Source organism: Gallus gallus, chromosome 14 (genome assembly GCF_016699485.2).
Source record: "Gallus gallus isolate bGalGal1 chromosome 14, bGalGal1.mat.broiler.GRCg7b, whole genome shotgun sequence".
NCBI classification, from domain to species: Eukaryota; Metazoa; Chordata; class Aves; order Galliformes; family Phasianidae; genus Gallus; species Gallus gallus.
The window spans coordinates 11218022-11237607 of NC_052545.1; the positions used below are offsets into that span (position 1 = coordinate 11218022).

General features: G+C 36.5%; 1 protein-coding gene across 17 annotated transcripts in view; it reads right to left on the reverse strand.

Moving 5' to 3' along the window:
* RBFOX1 (RNA binding fox-1 homolog 1) overlaps positions 1–19586 on the reverse strand; it is a 748795-nt gene that overhangs the window by 348835 nt on the left and 380374 nt on the right. For 12 of the 17 annotated variants that reach the window (XM_414942.8, XM_046900794.1, XM_040647583.2 and 9 more), the window contains one exon: positions 15668–15709. The exons of the other annotated variants lie outside the window; for them this stretch is intronic. In XM_414942.8, the coding sequence (XP_414942.4) occupies positions 15668–15709 (42 nt within the window). The remainder of the gene's footprint in view (positions 1–15667; positions 15710–19586) is intronic. 17 annotated transcript variants of the gene reach the window in all.

Here is a 19586-nt window from a genome sequence, read left to right on the forward strand (position 1 = left end):
AAAGCTGTTACAATCAGTGGGAATCTTGCTATTCTTTAAAGGAACAGGCAACCAGAAACTCTGTTCCAAATTTCATTTTATGCTATTTTTTTGTTAAATGATGGCCAATTTCCTAAGATGCTAACAAAAATATATGATGTTCTTTTACACAGGCAACAATAGCAGCTTCAGAGCGTGGCATTTCTGTACTAGCTCTTATCAGAGCCTTAAACTTAATTTAGCTCTTACCATCAAATGGAGTATAACGTATTTTAGCTGTGGAATGAAAAAGGATTGGTTAATTATTAAGGGTATTTAAAAATTAGTTGATAGTAAAAAAAACCTGAAACAATAAATAATAATTGTGCAACCATAATTAATCAAGATTAGTTATATATGATCAGCACAGTCTTACTGGCACCTTAACAACTCAGATTTTAAAGAAATCAACTGTAGATATATTAAGAGTTCCATTACCTTATTAAAGACACATAACTCATGATCATATCTTGGCATATTTATTAATGACAAAGAAGATTGGAAATAACATCAATATTGCTACTTACTGCACTGGAAGATAAGAAAATGAAGACTAAGTTTCTCATCTTGCAGGGAACAAAAGATTCCTAGGAACTGCAAGATTTTTACATAAATATTAGTGCTGAATAGTATAGTCCCTAGTTTGCCAAATGCTACATAAACACTCAGAAAGATATTGAAATTAGAGATTTGACCCACCAATAGCAATGACAAAACTTCCACTGACTGTAGCAAGTCCTCATTCTCAAGTAAGGTCTCTGTAGTTTTGGATTTAAAAAAAAAAAGGCTTTTGCTCACTTGTTTTTAAAATTGTCAATAACGTAAAACAAAAACTGCTTAATAAAGGAATTGAGGAGGGAGAAAACATGATGGCCATGATTATACTGGCATTGCAGTTGGTGAAATGAGGGTTTTTTTGATTGCTTGTTTGCTTTGTTTTTTTTTTACTTAGAATTCTGTGCCAGGAAAAAGATACCAACCAGGTACATTATGCATGAGGTGCAACAATACTAAAATCTCATATAATTTGTACCAAGGAGTGAAAGAGATTGAAACATTAAGAAAGCTAGAAATATTTGTATTTATACTCAAAAGAAATCAAGACCTTAATTTACTCTTAATGCACTGCAAATTTAAGGGAGCAGCTGCTGCTGATGATGATTTTTTAGCTTTTACTGTTTGGATTTCAGTAGTACAGTAGAAGAAAAAGCTTTATGTGTAGTTCAATTGGTATATAAACTCTCTCTGTTCTGTGTTTTCACTGCACTTTTTCTTTTCAATTAATTTGTATTACTTTAGCACTTTCACAGCTCTTGATGCAAGAAATTGGTTTCAGCGTATATTTGCTATACAGCAAAGCCAGGATATTGTCCCAGGAGTAGCAGCCAGCAACCCGATCATTCGACATCACCACAATTTTTAAAATTTCATTTAGATTTCTGGCTGCCCAACATACTGTATTCTGTGTATAGTTCAAGGTGTGACAAACAGGATAGAGACAGATGAGAGCTTCCTCTGATTCTAGACTCTGGGTCACATAAATTGGATCTATATAGATCATAATTTCCCTTATAACTAAGAATACGTAACTTGCTTTCCCTTTTTACTGAACAGCAAAATGATATGAAAAAAACATGAAGAGTCTGCCAATTAGCCTAGCATGTGCTGTGTTATTTCTGTGATAATGTGATATTATTTCCGACATCATTCAAAAGTTCCATCTCTACAAGATTCTTCAGGCAGTCAACATATTACAATTATTAGTGGTCATTCTTAGACTGTATAAAAACTTATCCCCTCATCCATAATTTCTATGACAAGTGCTATATTTTTGCTGCTTCTCTACTGCTTCTAGAAAGAACAGATTCAGTCACTAGTTCTGATAAGGAACATCCTATGAGCCGCTGGTAAAATCTCCTATAACCTGTCCTGTTTTTAAGCTGTGCTAATTGGGCTCCAGCATCAGTCCTGATAAAGGAGGGGATCATTCTGAGATGCTGATGGAGTTGACTTTTTTTAGAAAAACGTCCATGAAAGACAGAAAGGTTTACAAAATCCTTTCTCAGAGGATCTGATATCAGAGCACTGATATAAGCAAAATTGGATAAGAATTCACTGGTTATTAAGAAATAGAGTTTTAACTAAATTCCCTGAAATGTTAATATGTTTCTCTAATTTTCTTTATGCTGGAGACCTCTCACATATTTCTGCAAATCTTTATTATAATTTTAGATACTACGCTTCCATACATAACAAAAAAGAAACAAGACTGTTTCAGGGCGTAATCATCCTGACTTGAACATTTCAAGTTGGATATCAAGTACTGAATATTGCTAACCAGTGGCACTCAATTCATCTATTCATTAGGAACTTCCACTTATCAATATAACTGTTGAATAAAATGGAATGAATTAATTAAACAACTCTTGATATTCCTGAGCAGAAAAAGAAGCTAATGTCATCAGATTAACTCCGTGCAAATGTTTGCTCACCTCTAGTCAACTTCATTCCACTGTCCATAAAATTGTTGGTTCAAGAGAATGCAATGAACACTTAGAGTCTTACAGTAAAAATGTTGTTTTTAAATCCAGTACACGAGTATTTCCATCTTCACAGTAGGATGCATCGTTGTATTCTCCTTAAGACAGGCTAATCTGAAACCAGCTATTGCTAATTTTTGCATGTTTCAAGAATCACAGGGATATTCTCTCTTCAAGATATTGTGCTCAGATTTGCTTTGGGTAAAGATCTTTTACAAAACAGTAGAACCAACTAAGACCAATCCTCTGCTGACGTCAGCCAACTTGCTTCTGCTAGCAGAGGTATATATCACTTCACATTAGCTGATGTAGAGACCTGATATGAAAAATAAAAGCTAGCAAATAAATACAAAAATTTGCCTTACTTGTGCAATATATTAGTACAAGATTATGCCTATTACTTCAAATGACTTTCCTAAGGTGAGATTTCACTTAAAAATGGGAGTCAGGCTTAGACTTTGATAATCATCAGTAATATGATAAGCAGTTAATATGAGTGCTTAAGTACTACTTCCCTGTAATTTTCAGTTTATGAGTTTATAAATTGCTTTGTTATTTAGTCCAGGCTCTTTAAATCTTGAAGTCTTTATGCACTGGATGATAACAAATGGATCAGTTTTATCACTTATAATACTTCAGTAAATCAAGCAGTAGCCTACCTTTCAGCAAAGCCTTCGTACAGAACTTATCACAGCAAGCCTATCTCTTCATATTTCTGACTATATATCTGATAGAACAAATCCATGCTACATCTCATTGACATACTTCTCATTTTTAACAAGGTGAGAGCAGTCTCATACCTGGGGGTTATGTCACTATGATCTGGGGAGGAGTGTGCATGTTTGTGGAGCCGTCTGCACAGAGCATGCCAGCACTGCCACTTGTGATTTTAACAGCACTGTTACAACAGCTACTGAGAATACGCAAAAAAAACATCTGTTTCTCTGCAACCTGAAGTCTTGTCTTCTTGGGAACAATGCCAAAATCAGCCATAGAACTAGGCTGACCAGGGTCTCCACTGTTTTCCTCACAGTGTCAGAAAGACCTCCACCACCGATGTCCTGGCAAAGGCAGTTATTTCTCACCTCCAGGTATGCAAGGTGCAGCCAGAGCTGGCATTTGCCCCTTGTTTTTGCAGAGCTGCACAATGGACGCTGTTCCCTGAACCCAGTATGGGTCACAGGGACCAGGACAGAAGGCAGCCATGTGCTCAGGAGCCAACTCGTGAAAAGCCCCAACATGAGCCAGTGTTTTAGCAGGTTGATCCACATGGGGAAATACGGTAGAGGGAGTCAGAAACGTTACCATTGAAATTTTTGCTCTAGTCAAATGTTCACAAGATTGGAAGCTTCTGGATCTGATCCCAGTTAATCTTTCTGAGCCTCACAGCCTGTATTGCTCAGCACAGCCTGGTACCAGGAGGCAGGAGCCCTCGGTAACCAGTGCACAAATCCAGCAGAGATACATGATGGGTTGAGACTCAGCAGCTCCTGACATCACTGCTGAAAGCCCTTCCTTCCTCAGCCACAACTGAGACACTGCCTTTGGGCATTTAATTCTGACAACGTGATCCAGATTTACAGGGGAACAAATGAAATTACTTCCTCAAACATCAAATCCACAAAGCAGTCACATGTGGTGCTGCACCACACTTTGGACATGCCCTTGTTTCCTCCTCAAGAAAACCAAGAGAAACTGACTTGTGTGTGTAAATGCGAAAGAATCAGAAAAAGAAATGACATAAGAGAATTCTGATATCTGGAGACAGAAAAAAAGGTAATGCTAACTGCACTAGCTACTCCCTATATATTACTGTCTGCCAGAATGGTACCAAGTTATGAAACCAAACAGCTGACTGCCATTTTGAACTGTTGACTCATGAATTCTGTATTACTTATCTCATTAAAACTACTTTTCGTACATCACATCATTCTTGGATGCAAAAAAACTACTTGTTTTTTGTTAGGGTCATTTTTTAAGTGAGTAGGCATTTTGTTTAATAAGCAGGGAACCCACATGTGGGAGCCCCCCACAGAGTCTTTACCCTGAATTCTCCATTAAGGTACACAACCAAGTGATGATCTGGCAGCAGTATGGGTCTGGGAAGTAACTGGCTTCAGGGCCTTCTTTTGGTGTTTTGTTTGAAATTCCTACTGCTCTTTCTCACACAGACTGTTCAAGGAGCTGCTAATGGCACCATCGCATTGAGAAAAGGAAGTTGTGATGGTACTCTTTAATAAATCAATGCCTCTTTGGCTGCCTTCCAGGGCATTGAAATACTTCGGGCATCTTTGCTTGCCTTTCATTTTATGTCTTGTAGGACTCTCTCCATCATCTTTATGTCAGTCTATTTCTCCATAGCCCTTTCTTTTTCTTGGCTTCTACCTTGAGATTCAATTACAGTTCTCAGAGTGTGTTTTTCCAGAAACCATTGATGTTTACTGGAACCATTTGTTTATTAGGACAAATCAGTAATGAAACAATAGCTAAGGCTGTATCAGTGTTTTCTGAAAACATGTGACATGCTGTATGTGCCCGTGTCCAAATGCTTCTGTTCTGCCGTTTTTCAGCAATGCTTTCAAAGGATTTTTTGAGATCATTCTGAACATATTTGGCAAATTTTCTGCCTACCAGTCCAAACTGTGAGTGGGAGCCCACGGTCCCTCGGCTTGTCCCCTCAGTTGTTAATATTCACGTGAATGGATCTGCACTCTGTTATCCATCTTGTTCACACTGATATCTTGAAAGGAGAAATTATCATTTCTGGATTTAGATTTTTTTTTTCAATTAAATTGGTTTTGAAGACTAAGTGCTTCTAAAAGAAAGCTAAGTGCAACTACCTGCAAAGAAGTACCTGTATTTACTGGAGTACTCTACAGCTCAGAGTCTGTAAAACCACACTGCAGATAAATGCACACGAAGTACTCCAAGGAACACACCGAGCCAGCCGAATCTGCACTGCAAACAGTAATCAGGTCAGTATACCCCTACAGTATTTCAACAGTGGTAACAAAACATTGGGAATATGCAGCTTATTGTGTACTGCATCCAGCAGCACATTATGATTTGAATACTTTGGTCCCTATATATCAAACATCATAAAACAACTGGTCCTCTAATTCTATACCCACTTGCACAGACACTGAAAGACCTATGAACTAGTCAAGGAGCACACAAACCTGCACGTCAGCCCACCTAGAGCCTTCAGATCCCATCAGAAATATCATTCAGCTATGTGAAATTGGATTCCCTGAGTACACACACTCACTGTTGTAAAGTTCACTTATCATTCTGTTCTATTCCTTCGTCTGAAATCAAAATATTCACCCTATTGTCTATTTACTTAGGATTCTACGATTCAGTTATTAAACTGGCTATACATCAGAGATGCCATGCTTACATCAGACCCTCTCTATTAGGAGGGATCCAGCCTGTACACTAAATATTTAATTTGTGCTCTGAAGTGCCCTGAATTGATGTATTTTCTAATTTCCTAAGGGGTTCACGCGGTTCACATCAATTGGATACTTTTTCCCAGCAACAAAACCTAAAGGTAACAATTTCCAACAGCAAATACACACATATCAGCACTGGAACAAAATGAAATGAAACACATTACAATTTACTCCAAGTACAATGAAATTCTGGAAATATAATCTTACTCTCAATTCAAGATATAGATTCCTCTTTTAATAAATTGGTAGTTTAGATTGGAAATACTTGTTTTTGAGTATGTGTGAAAATTGAGATGAGCTTCTTTCCTCAGGAGGGAAATTCTCCAGCAGCATCACAAGGAGCGATTGCTCTTCACTTTCCAGTACTACCTCTCATTATCTCAGACAAGCCACTAACACAGTGGAAACATTTTGGTGCAGTTTGAGATTATTCCACAGTTCTGAAGCACTTCCCATGACAAAAGGTTGTCGAAACTTTCCTTGACTTGGACTAAAGGAGAGCACCAGCAAGTGGCCGAGCAAACATCTGCTGCTTTTTGTCTTCAAACAAAGCTGTGCACATAAATAAAAAGAGCAGCATTCTCTATGACCACAGCCTTAGGTAACAGTGCCACTATTTTCTCCAGAACTACATTAGTCTCAGTCGGAATCCACACACAGAGTGGGGATTTACACACAAAGTAAATTGCAAAATGCTGATCAAGGCATCACAGTCGCTAATTGCTTTTCACTAAGCAGGACTTTGCTAACCCACAGAAACTCTGCAGAGTGATCATTTACAAATAAGTGTTGCAGCATTTCAAAAGGTGCTTTGATTTTTTCACACAAAAGTTAACATGCCAATATGGAAAAAAAAAGCAAAGAACACTCACAGACATGTGCCAAAGCATATGTTAGGTACAGAGCAAGGAACAGTAGCAAGCAAGGCTTGTTTCCCATTATGACCTGCATGTCAAGCAAGGGAATTCTAAAGGAGAAGAGTTTATTAATGCAGCCCTTTAAAGACAGAGAGAGTCAAGCTGCTGCTCTGTCAGACTGCACAAAAGCCCATATGTGCACCCTGTGGTGATATTCTGTGTTGTTTCACTGTGAGGATTAAACTCAGACCCAGCCTGTACTGCATCTCCACATTTGCTCAGTGTTTTGAATTTAGGTTTTCCATGATTACGGAAGCTGCAAATTCAAACATACAATTCAGAGACCATGAAACTCTAACCGAGCATATGCTAAAGTTTTCTTGGCCTCAGATACCTCTTTTAAGCCTTTTTTCTTTGGTACAGAATCCAATTCTTTTGTCCTTCTTCCTGAAATGGAACTGACGTGCACTCGCTGCAGCTCCAGCACCAAGCCATGCAGGAGGAAGGCCCAGCCGTGCAGCTGAGAGCTCCTGAATGCATCAGTACTGTGTCTTAGTTTCAGCAAGAGAATAAATAGAACAATAAAGGAATGTGGCAAGCATCTGGGTAGAATTTACAATCAGAAAACCAGAGAATCATAGAATGCTTTGGGTTGGAAGTGACCTTTAAGGCCCATCTAGCTCCAGCAGACACCTGCCACTAGATCAGGTTGCTCAAATGGTGTACGTAATTACAGAAGTGTTAATAAGACAGTTTCTAGAAATATTTTTCCTTCTACAATTTCATCCCCTTAAATGTATTATTAATGGGGGTTATTGAAGTTTTCTTGGAAAAGGACTAAAGCCAATTCTTTTGACTGATTCTATCACAGGCCTTTAGATATGGTGAAGGAGCTTCTTATCATAGCCATTTTCTTGCTCCCCAGAATTACTCCTGATGGAGTTGGTGCAAAGAGACTTATTTTCACTTCACACTTCTCCCCCAAATTTCCACATCACTCCATTTTTCCCTCCCCAGTCCTTCAAGTGTGGAACTGCTGAAGGGGACTGTTCAGTGCCTTCAGGAACACAAAGCAGTAGCAGGGAAGAAGTGGAAGATCTAACTAATGCAATGAGGAATTTATTGCTAGGGCATTTTAGTACAATTTATTTATAATGATTTTTATCAGATGTTTGAACTGACTGCTGCTCACTGATTCATGAACACTATGAACCTTTCACGTCACCTCTGGTTTCATCTGCATAAATCATTTCTGGTCTACAGAGTAATTTTCCAGTACTGAAAAACAACTATATGCAAACTTCTGTGAATACAAACAAAAGACAATGTTTTCGTATCTTTATATAATTAGTATCTTGTAAGTCACAGACACCTCTAAAAATAGAAAAAATATTTCTGATAATAGAATGTTACCTTAATACTTTCCTGTATTAATTAGGATAATTCTATACTATCTTTTCAAAAGAAGCCATCAGTGAGAAACCATTTTTGGTTATTTCAGGTCGGTCAGAGGTGTCATAATGTTAATGTACTGAATAAACTATCAAAACTACATATATATATATACGCAGCCATTAAATCTGAAAATCATATAGTAGGCATCACTTCCTATTTTCAAAATAGAAAGAATTACCTTTTAAAAGGCATCATGACAGAATGTGCTGCCAGGATTTTACTGCAGAACTGTGACAATAGCACATGAAATGTCTGCAGAAATCTCATTAAAAAGAATGGAAAAAAAAAAACCAGTTATGGTATCAGGAAAAAAAACGGGATGGTGGATGAAGGGGAAAGAGAGAGTTAAATGGTCCCAAACTCAGATGTTTTCCAGCACAGGCAGCTTTTAGATGCAAGTGTATATACCCAAAAATATATGCTTGGGATTATTAGTAAGCAGAGGTTGTGTTTGCAGAGCCTCCATGCTACATAGTGAACAAACAATCACTTAAACAAATGAAAACAGTTGTGATTGCATCACAAAAAGTTGTGAGAATAAAACTGGGCATTAAGTAGTCTACCTGCATTAAGTAAGAACATAAACCAGAAATCAAGGATGTATCTGAACTCTGAACTGTTTGGGGCAAAGCAGGCATCCTGCCCCATACTTCTAAAGCGTCTTTAATTCACGGTGCTGTATAAATGGTTCTTAACAAAGATGAAAATGATAGTAGAAAGTAGTACTTTGAGCTGGAAAAAAAGAAGAATAGTGCATGCTGTACAGTATAGTATGTAGGTAAAGCCAACCAGAAGGAAGGACTAAATCAACTTAATAAAACTATTAATTATGTGCTCTTTGGAGGGAAGCTGCTATCAAGTAAGAAAGTCACCTTGATAGGAAAGCCTTTTTGTTTTTTTCTTTAATACTTTCAGTATTATACCAAAAGAGATCCTAAGAAGTCAAAGAAGCAGATAAATACTGCATGAAAAAGAAATGCTGCAGGCTGCCCCGCTGAAGCTATGAGTACAGAGAAACTCTGTTTTTGTCCATTACCTATGGATAACAGTCTACTTGGCATTTCATTTCACATTTATAATACATCTTTAGTTATCTCTTTACATAAGGACCTTAATTACCTGCATTAGTGGAACATGAAAGATGCATTTGGAATATAATTTTGTTCAAAGTTCTGCTGGGACTTTGTTAAAAAGAGAAAAATTAATCACCCCCTTTTCTGTAGAATGTATTTGTGCTTCAAGTAAATTTGAAATAAAGGTGTTTTGAAAATTCTTCACTTGCATTCTAAAAAGAGGAATGGTGCTCTGCTTGAGTCATGAGGACTCAGCTCCCTAAAACAATTGATTTCTTGCTTGCTTTGCTTTTTCTTTTGGAGTAGCTTATTTTTATTTCTCTATCCTGCTTCCTGGAGATTATGTAATGTTGCTTGGGATTCAGTTCTAAGAAAATCATTTCTGTTGAACACACAGAAAGAATTGGCTTTCAGTGCAACTTGGGATTTTGCTGCAGAACAGAACAACAGAATACAATTACTGTCCAGGTTTTCTTACCTCAAAAAAATTTCAAGGAGCCAAGAACAAGTATACAGTTCTTTTAAAAAGCTAGCGCATCAGCAGTTGAGAATCCACCCTTTGTATAGGCAGTATGGGGCATGCACTCTGTCTTGTGATTGTGTAACTGTCTGTATGATTGGATTCTTAAACTATACTGCATATATAACATAGATATTCATATCTGTAGGTATATGCACACTTACTAATTTTGAATGCATGTCCATTTCTTTCTGTAGGATTAACTTAATTGTGCTGTTTTGCTGTTTTTTAAGGATTTGGCAAATGATTAAAAAAACATTATAAGTTTAGTAGAGAAGTAAATGTGACTAGTTTAAGCAGGTAAGATGTGAAAAGACTTCAGAGAACATAAAAAGAATATTACCATCAATACTAGAACACGATAGCCATATTACAATCAATATTCTTTCATTCTCTCTACTTTAAACAATATTGGTTCAAGAAGTCAATATGGCCCAATGAATATATGTCTTCATAACGCTACATCATTTGGATTGTTGATGTAAATTATTCTTTCCTCATTTAATATAGTATTTCCAATCCTTGTCTTGTTCCCCCGCCAATCTATTCACTCAGTTATTTACTCAATAGATGAGTAAACGAAGACAGAAATCCAGCAGGTAGTATAACCACAGAGCATACAAAATCCAGCCCTCTCCTATCTACCAATGACTGAAAAGTTTTTTGACTTTTTCTCAGCTTGGTCTACTGAAAAGCCAAACAGTATGAACACTTCCTGCACATCAAAAAAACACAGAACCCACTGCCCAACCCAGAAAAGCTTTATTGAAATACCAAGGAAAAATAAAACAAAAAGAAACAAACAACAACAACAAAAACCACCAAATGCCAACAGCAAGAAAGAGGGATTGGATTCCAGAAATAAGGCTCTCCTCTTTAGCACACCATACACTCCAGAAAAGTGATGCTTGTCCCTCTGAGGACAAGCAAGCTGCCACCTCCACTCAAGCTTTCTGAATTGTGTTACACCACTGACTAAAGCCACCTTCCATCTTGCCTACAACCACAATTTAAAAAGATGGCAAAAAAATAGCAACATATTTTTAAGACTTATTCTTAGAATAAAAGAAGCAGAAAAAAAAGCAAATATTAACCCTAATAATAATATCATTATAATATAAATATATATCAAGAAAGTTGAAAAAAAATTGTGCAGTACTCACCAAAACTGGTGCAGACCTTTTGTTTTTCCCTAAGACGACCTCTTAAATTCATATAGTATTTGACACACATGGGCCTTATGTTTTTTTTTTTTTTTTTAATTGGAGCTTAATTCAGCTCATTACATTGCATTGATTTCAAGTTAGGTAAAAATTTATATGAAATTCCTTCTCTGGAATCAGCCCCTCCCCCCAAAAATTAGTGGGCAATTTAAAAACCTTTTATTCTTCTTTAGATCTCATTTCCAATTTTTTTTTTAATTTTTATTTTTTTTTCTCCCTCAATTATGTAATAAATTACTCTTTATGGAACTACTTGGAATGCGGGTTATGAGATGATGATTAAGATTACCCAAATTTAATTCCATGGCAATGTGTAATACAGACTGGGAATGAAAAGAAACAATGAGATTGATCTCACCTACCTGTATCTTCACCATACACCTACATGGAGGATGACACATATTGCTTACTGCAAGAAAATCTACAGACGTTAAAGAAGGATCATTTTAAGCATGTCTGATGCATGTAAATGCCTAACAGAATGAGTAATTAACACACATCAGATTGAGCCATCTAATGGCTCACTTTGGCTTTTTTCCTTTTATCCCTTATCCCTTTCAGAGAGGAATGTATCAGATCAGGTAGCCCCAGATTACTCTTCCAGGTAAAACATACACACATTGTTTGCAAATGCATATCAAGAGGTTATCAGAAGGAAACGTAGAATAGTGTGTTATTAATGGCCAGACCTAGTTGCTCAGTTTGACTGCATTGCTTCCTGATAACAAGACAAGACAACAGTGTCTTATGGATCAGGCTTATACAGCTTCTCTTTTCCGTGATTCTGAGCAGGAAGAGGTAGAGATAGAAAAACACAGGTTCTTTGGCTAACCACCACATCACTTTTGCTTTGTTATAATCATAGTAAATTATGCCAACAAGTGCTCAAAAATAACACCTTCTTCACAAACCACTCCCAACCTGATTCTCTTCTCCAGTTGCTGTTTTTTTTTCTTCTTCCCTCAGCTAAGACTCATTAAAAAAATGAGCATCTGTCAGCTGGCTCACAGCTTACTTCCTTAGTGCAGCAGAGGAACGCCGTACATAAAATCACCAGAGAATACTAACACCACAATGATGAGCTTTAAAAAGTTTCTCCACAAAGTTTCTGTCAGAATCAATCTACACAGCTAAGCTCTTGACAACAACATAAATATGGCCTGATGCATTAATATACTGAACGAAGACAAAAAGAAAGCTACATACTGCAGGATTGCAGTTGCTTAAAAATGATGCTGGACATAAGTGGATTTGCTTTTGCTTTCTCTCTACCTAGCAAGACTTGAATACAGTTTTGGTTTCAGAGCTTTTTGTATGTATGATATAAAAGACAAGGCAAAGAAAACAATACTGAATGCAAAAAATTCTGTTTACCTCTTTGAAAATCAGAGTACTAGTTCAAATATAAGCTGATATTAACTATGAGATGTTAGTAGGATACTGAGCTTCATACACCCCAGGCCAGAGAAGGAACTCTGACAGTGTGTAATGCATCCTGATAATAAGCATTTGTGAAAGAAGCTGTTAATTAGAGCAACAACTGTGTCATTTAAAATTGCAGATCATGGGAGTTAATAACACCATTTGCCATCAGACTTTATTGATTTTCATAGGAGCATTTAAAAAGCCCTCTAATATTAGAGCTTAAAATTGTTCTATGCCCACCTTAAAAATGTTCATCAAATATTGCTGCATAAGGATCAAACACGTTCATTTATATGGAAAAAATCATGCATGCAAATACAGACACAGTTCAATTTAAACAATTATGTTGAGTTGAGCATGCACAATAACGAATGTTGAAAGGAAGGTTGGGTAATACTCAGCAAAATTTAAGCTACAAGTTCAAATAACGCCACTCTGTTATGATAAAAACAATAATCTGAAGTCAAAACAATAAGGTTCAGTAAAAGCAGATTTGTGAGGCTGTCACCATGCTTTTTTACACTATTGTGAACTGCAGCTTATTTCCACCTAAGCCTGGCATTCTAGTTTTCTTCGCAGACGTGAATTAGTCTCTAAGACTGTCTTGTTCATGTTTTAAAGACTGTTTGTGGCCCTAATTATGAAAATAAAAGTTTTTTAAAAGTATTTTGAGCACACTGTGAGGTCTGGGTTTATTGAGGTCACTTACAGTGCTTCAGAATGACAATTACATTCAGCTACACACAGCAACTCACAGAACAATAAGTAGGAAAGAGTCAGGGAGGAGGATAGGGTATAACTGTATAGAAAAGGGATTTATAACCAGGATCAGAGAACAGAACCAGGGGGACTAAGCAGTATCATTACTTTCTTTAAAGAAAATACAAAGAGCAGTGTGTGGATGGAGTTGGAGAGAGATACTGACGGTTCAGTTTCCTTTTAAAGACACAATTATTCATTTTAGAACAACTTAATTTAAATGAAGCCAGAATAGAAAGCAAAAAGAAAAGAAATTACGGTTAAAAACAAACAAACAAAACAAACAAACAAAAAACATTAATGGCATTGCATGGTAAATCCAATAGTTTCCAAGGGGAAAAAAATGGCAGAAATGCTTTCCAAAATTTTGTTCCGAGTCAGATGGAAATATACTGAAGTCAACATGTGTTATGTACATAAACTAGAAAAAAACAAATAACAACAAACAAACAAAAAAAAACCTGCTGTTTTACAGATCCCATAGCTTTCCACTTCAGCCTGTGTACAGGTTAGATGAGTATAATTGAAAATATTCAAGTACAATGCATAAAGCCTAGGTTCAAAGGCTTCAGCTGAAAAAGGTTAAAGTATACATACTTTATAATCAGAATTGCCATTCACTGCTAATATCTAATGGCTAGGGGCTCTAATATGAATAACATTTTCATTTCAGTAAATGCTTTATTCTAGGAGAGTGGCTGCAGGCTCTGACACTGGAGCAGTGAGCTGCTCGCATGGCTCCCAGCCCTAGGAAGAGCTGTGTCTAATTGCTGCCTGCTGTGTAACAGGGACATCCAGCAGCACTGGAGGAAAGGTACATAATCTTATGGAAAAACACAAAGCACGTCTCTAACCAACTAAGTTCCTCGTGTGTCATGAAAAGGCACGTCTTCACACGACACAAAGGCACCATAAGCCCCAAGCTGATTGCTAGTAGATGTAATGGGTAACGGTGGAATAGGAAGATACATTAACCTCTTAATGCAGCATATTTCATTCATAAATTACAAAATTACACACAAATTTGAACAAACAGTTGGATGCTTTCTTTCCTTCTATTTCAAAGTGTTTTTTCTTCTTCATTTAAAGAAGAAAACATAATAAAAACAAATGAAAACATTCTTTGTTCTTGTGGCACCACCACCTCTTGAAGACTGCCCTTCCAGTTCTACAGCAAAGTTTTAATTTTGACAGCTGCTCTACTGAGATATTACTGCTGATAAAACAAAGCTTCTCCACTCCACCTTCAGTTCAATAGCACTGCAGTTACAGAGCAGCAAGAAAAGAACCACAAACAAGACTGTGACATATCATTCTTGCATAACATGTTTACCAGAAATCATGGTGTAAATACGGGGAAGATCAGTTCAAGAATTTAGGCATTTTGATGAATGTAGTGAATGGATAAATGTTTAAGAACACTGTACAACTAACTTTATGACTACAGTACAATCCTTATGCTAGCAGATCATGCAGGCACTGCCAATACTTAGTAAATTACAAACAAGAAATGTTACTTTTTCTATTTCCGAAACTGCTTTTTCAATTATAAAACCTGAGAATACACTTCCTTCAGGCCTGCCACTTCTTCTCAATTTGAACACAGGATTTCAAAATGCTCATCAAGTGGTCTTAATAAATGTAGCTCCGCTTAGCAACTCTTTAGATGACCCAAGAGCTTCCCTCTCCACACCTCCCATTTAAAAAAAACTCTTGTGCCTTTCCAAACAAACATTATTATTGCATAAGTAAATACATATGCTGAAAAAACATCTGCAGAGATATGTAGCATTTGTAGAATTTAATGGGAGCAGGGAACGAGGCTCGTTGAAACCATTACTTCCATATGGGAAGAGGGGAAGAGAAAAATAAAGATTCACAACCTATGCTCAGGAAATCTACCCTGTTTACACAACCAATACACACACAAAACACTTGAACCTCTTTTTCCAGATCTTGCGTATTCATAGCATTAATTTGTATCTGAAAGCACACATATCATAAACAACCCAATGGACAGCGTTTGCTTTTTTGTAACAGTCTGAGGAATGGGGTGACCTTTATCACTACTAAATCTTCATGCTGAGTGTGAAGCAACTTCCCATAAAGAGGTATTTACTACCAATTCTACGTAAGTTATGGAATTAAGCCTGTATGTCCTGTAGCTGTTTAACACCAAGATATTTACAACGTTTACCAACAAGCAAGAAATAAACTGAGCTAAATATGTTCAATTCTTAAATTATAGAAATAAAAAGCAGTCCATCATTATGTTAATAGAATAGTAGAAACTAGATTCTGCTTACTGTTTAAAAGAATGCTTTGCATGTTGTTGCACTTACCCTTAGTTGTTCTCTTTCACAACTCATCTGTTGATTTGAACTCTGCAGAAGGAAAAAAGAGAAAAGCTTTGAAAGCATAGTATTCTTGCAACAACAAAGCTGCTAGGTCTGCACAGAATCATTACTGCAGAAAAAGCATTTTTTTCATTTATTATTTTATTTTACAAAGGTCAAACTAAATAACACCATAGACCACCACAAGTCTGAATTATAAATGTGTTTTTGAGACTTAAATATAAGAATACTCTTTAAAGATCTCACTGAGAGTCCAGGTTGGAGAAGGGCTTTCCTTTTTTTTTTTTTTTATAGGAGATCTGTGTTATATTTTGGAGTATCCCACTACTAAGATACCATGACACTCTCACAGCACACTTTACGATAAAAAGATATAGCAACTTCAAGAACAAATGAAATGACAACTTCCAGGTCTGACCTGGTACAAAATAACCTTCAAGACGACTGAATTCTAAGGCATTTTTACCTTCATGCTGCTGTGTTTTAGGAACTGCTACATCTATGAAAAACATTTGAGTGTGTGATTTGGTTGCTGAACAACTAATTAACAATTAACCACCTCGCTACCAATTACCATCCGATACAAGTCATCAGACAGTGGCAGCACAATTTGTGAGGCGATTACCTTGCCAAAAAGAAAGAGGCAACTCCTGTAGAAAAGAGCTCAAAGAAACTGAGCAGTAGCACTGAAGTGTTCAGTCCCAGCTTTCTTTCTACAACTCTCTCAACTCTCTCCACAACTTCTAAAGCAACCCTGCCATGGGCACCTCTCGAGCCCCAGAATGTCTGCTCAACAAGGTGTGACGTTGTTGAACCACAAGTCTCCAGTGAGAGATTTGGGCTGGTTGGTTGGTTTTGGTTGTTTTGTTAAATCATTTCAGAATACAGTAATTGTTGTTACTGAGTGTCATTAACTTTGAAAGTGCAATCATCATTTTTGTAATTAACGCACATGACAAACATAATTCACAAAACATGAAAAAGAAATGAGATGCTATATTTTCCTAAGGATATTTTTGGATGTTCAGAGTATGCTTTCCACTGGTTTTCACTTACAAAATTGTAGAACATGGAACAATACCCGTTTGTACGAGACATTTTCACTCCATGGTGATGACAAGAAGCGGAATTTCTCAGGCAAAGTCAGGTAACTTACAAAAGAATAAAACTGCCAGTCCGTTTTTTTCAGCACAGAAGAATAAGTTCTAACAAACAAATGGTAAGGGAAACCTTCTCTATATATATCAGAAGCATTACAATGAAATTGCTGGCTTTGTTTTGGAGCAGGGACAAAGGAGCTTTCAATACGTTTTTATAGTTCTTACCATGGGATAAAAAGAAAAAAAAAAAAAAAAAAGTAAAGGAATTCACCACAGATCTATTTAAATCTTGCCCTAAATAGTAAAATTAAGTACAGTTAAAGTGTCCTGCATTATTAGGATGAAACTAGAAAAAAATGAAACAAACTAATCTTACCTTAATGAAAAAGTATTTGTCATAGTTTAAACAATACCACCATCTATCTGTCTACATTGCTGTCTATTTATTTACCAGTGGAAGTTTATTAAAACACACCTGAGAAAGGCACATTTGGGCACAAGTGGCTTCCTTTGCAGCTAATCAGTGTCAAGTTTGCTCTCTCTCTCTTTTTTTATTTTATTTTAATTTTTTTTGCTATGTGTGCCAGTTTAAAAGAAGCATCCTGGCAGTACTGAGCACTTAAGGGAAAACATAAATAATGCATTTATAGTATGTAAACCTGAACAGATAAACCAAAGGAATGGAAAGCCATAACATATTTAATTAATGATCAAGATACCTTTGAAATAAATCTTTAGTACATCCTGCAATTTTAAATAGATAGCTTCTCAACCTTAAATTTAATTCATTGTATCTCTGAATTGAACCATATGCAATGAACTATTTATTTCATTTAGTTCAAAACTGCATGAAGAACCTGGTCAATACGTTGAGTGTCATTATGTCAAGCTCTCACGTACCACAGTTTAGTGGAAGAATGCCCAAATTATTGATTCTCTTCAAAGGATTTTATCAAAGAAAAACTTTCAAAGAACTTGAACAACAGTTCAACACTGTTTTTTAAGACTGCTGTCTTATAAAACTCATGCTATGAGGTACCTTCATTTTCAACAAAATAGACCTTTTGGAAATTGTCTGCAACCTGCTAGTGTGATTCTGTTGTGAATTTGAGAACATGAATAGGAAGAGGAAGTACGTTTTGTTCTCTTCAAGTAACAGTAGCAGATGGGAGAATTGAGATCTTTTACAATTTTTTTTTTAACAGTCATCCACGCCTCACAAGGACATGCAAATCCAGACACTAGTGCAGCATTGTATGTGATTGGGAAGGTTTTCCCATATGGCTCTGGACACTTTCAGGACGCCTCAAACTGTCCTGACGCCTCAAAAGGTAACTGCAACTTACCTTTGTCCTGTGTATGACTCCTGAAGACCCCAAATGTTCCCTTTTGAAGAGTCTAATGAGCTGCTCCAGTGCTGAGAACCTGAAGATTTTTTGTACACACAATTTCTATTACAAATGGGTAAAAGTGTGTACGTCTATGCAAATGCAAATTTTTCCAGAACACAGAGCTTTGGGTTTCTCTTGGCAAGGTATGTGCCTCTGCATGCATAGAATTTTAATTTCAAGGGATTTTATTACAACCATCAGTTATTGTGCTATAGCAGTAGCTAGAGGGACTGATTTATTCTCAAATGCCCTTGGCTTCGTATTGTATATCAAGTAATGCTGCTGTTATAAATATATCTGGGTGAAGAAATGTCTACAGTTCTGTGCGTAATACTAAGCATAGTTAAGGTTTCAAGCATCGTATACAAGAGGGTTTTTTTTTCTACTGGAAGAAACAGGCAATTATTATGGCCCATTGAGCTCAGATTAAGCATTTCCATCAAAAAAAAAAAAAAAAAAAGAAAAAGAAAAAAGGAAAAAAAAAAGCATCATGCTACAATCCTTGTAAAGCTGTAAATGCAAATGGGAACCATCTCATCTTCCATAAAAAATAATCTATGGTTTTATTTGCTTCTTCCTTTCCATTTCTTCTTATCCTCAGTTAGCAAAATATTTCAAAACAGGAAAATTGTACTGAGGGAATAAAAATTAAATAAATAGAAAATCTCCAAAAATAAATCAGAAACACTCTAAAAATCATTGCTGTATTCAATCAGTGTGTAGGTAATTATTTTCCAGCATAATATTTACTTTTTTAAACAGTCAAGATTACCTCAAATCCAATTTTCATCTTTTCTTGGCCTTGGGCTAAGACACTTTTTTGTTTTGTTTTGTATTAAGATCATCTATAATGATCGATCAACACATACCTGGCAATCTACCTTGGCTTTTGTTTTGTTTGTTCGTTTTGTTGCATTTGTTTTTAATAGTTGTACCCCCAACATGTGCTGCAGGTCACACAGAGACCTGCATCACTGAATTTGCCTTTTGCTTCCTGATTCCATACACAAAAACTTGCAGTACTGCAGCACAGCTGGGAAGCTCTTCCTTTTCTGAGTCCCCCGTAAAAACACAAAACCTTCAACACCGCAACGTCAGCCAGCATGGCAGCTGTTCCTCCACTGTATCCCACTGCATAACCATTTCCCTGATGTTTATAAAAAGTGTAGGAACCATGAGTCTCTGGTGTGCCTCTTGTGCCTTTGAAATGGACCACTAGGAGAAAAAATGGTTTACGTCTACTTTGCATCTACATTACGTGAGTATGTGACTATCCCTTGAATGCTAACACTGCTGCCTTTCAATTGGAAATTTCCCTGCAGTATAGTTTCATAAAAACTGACAAAAAAAAAGTCTCTAGAAGGTATTTTTGCAAGTATCGTTCTAGAAAAAAGCTTGTGTGGTAAAAATCCT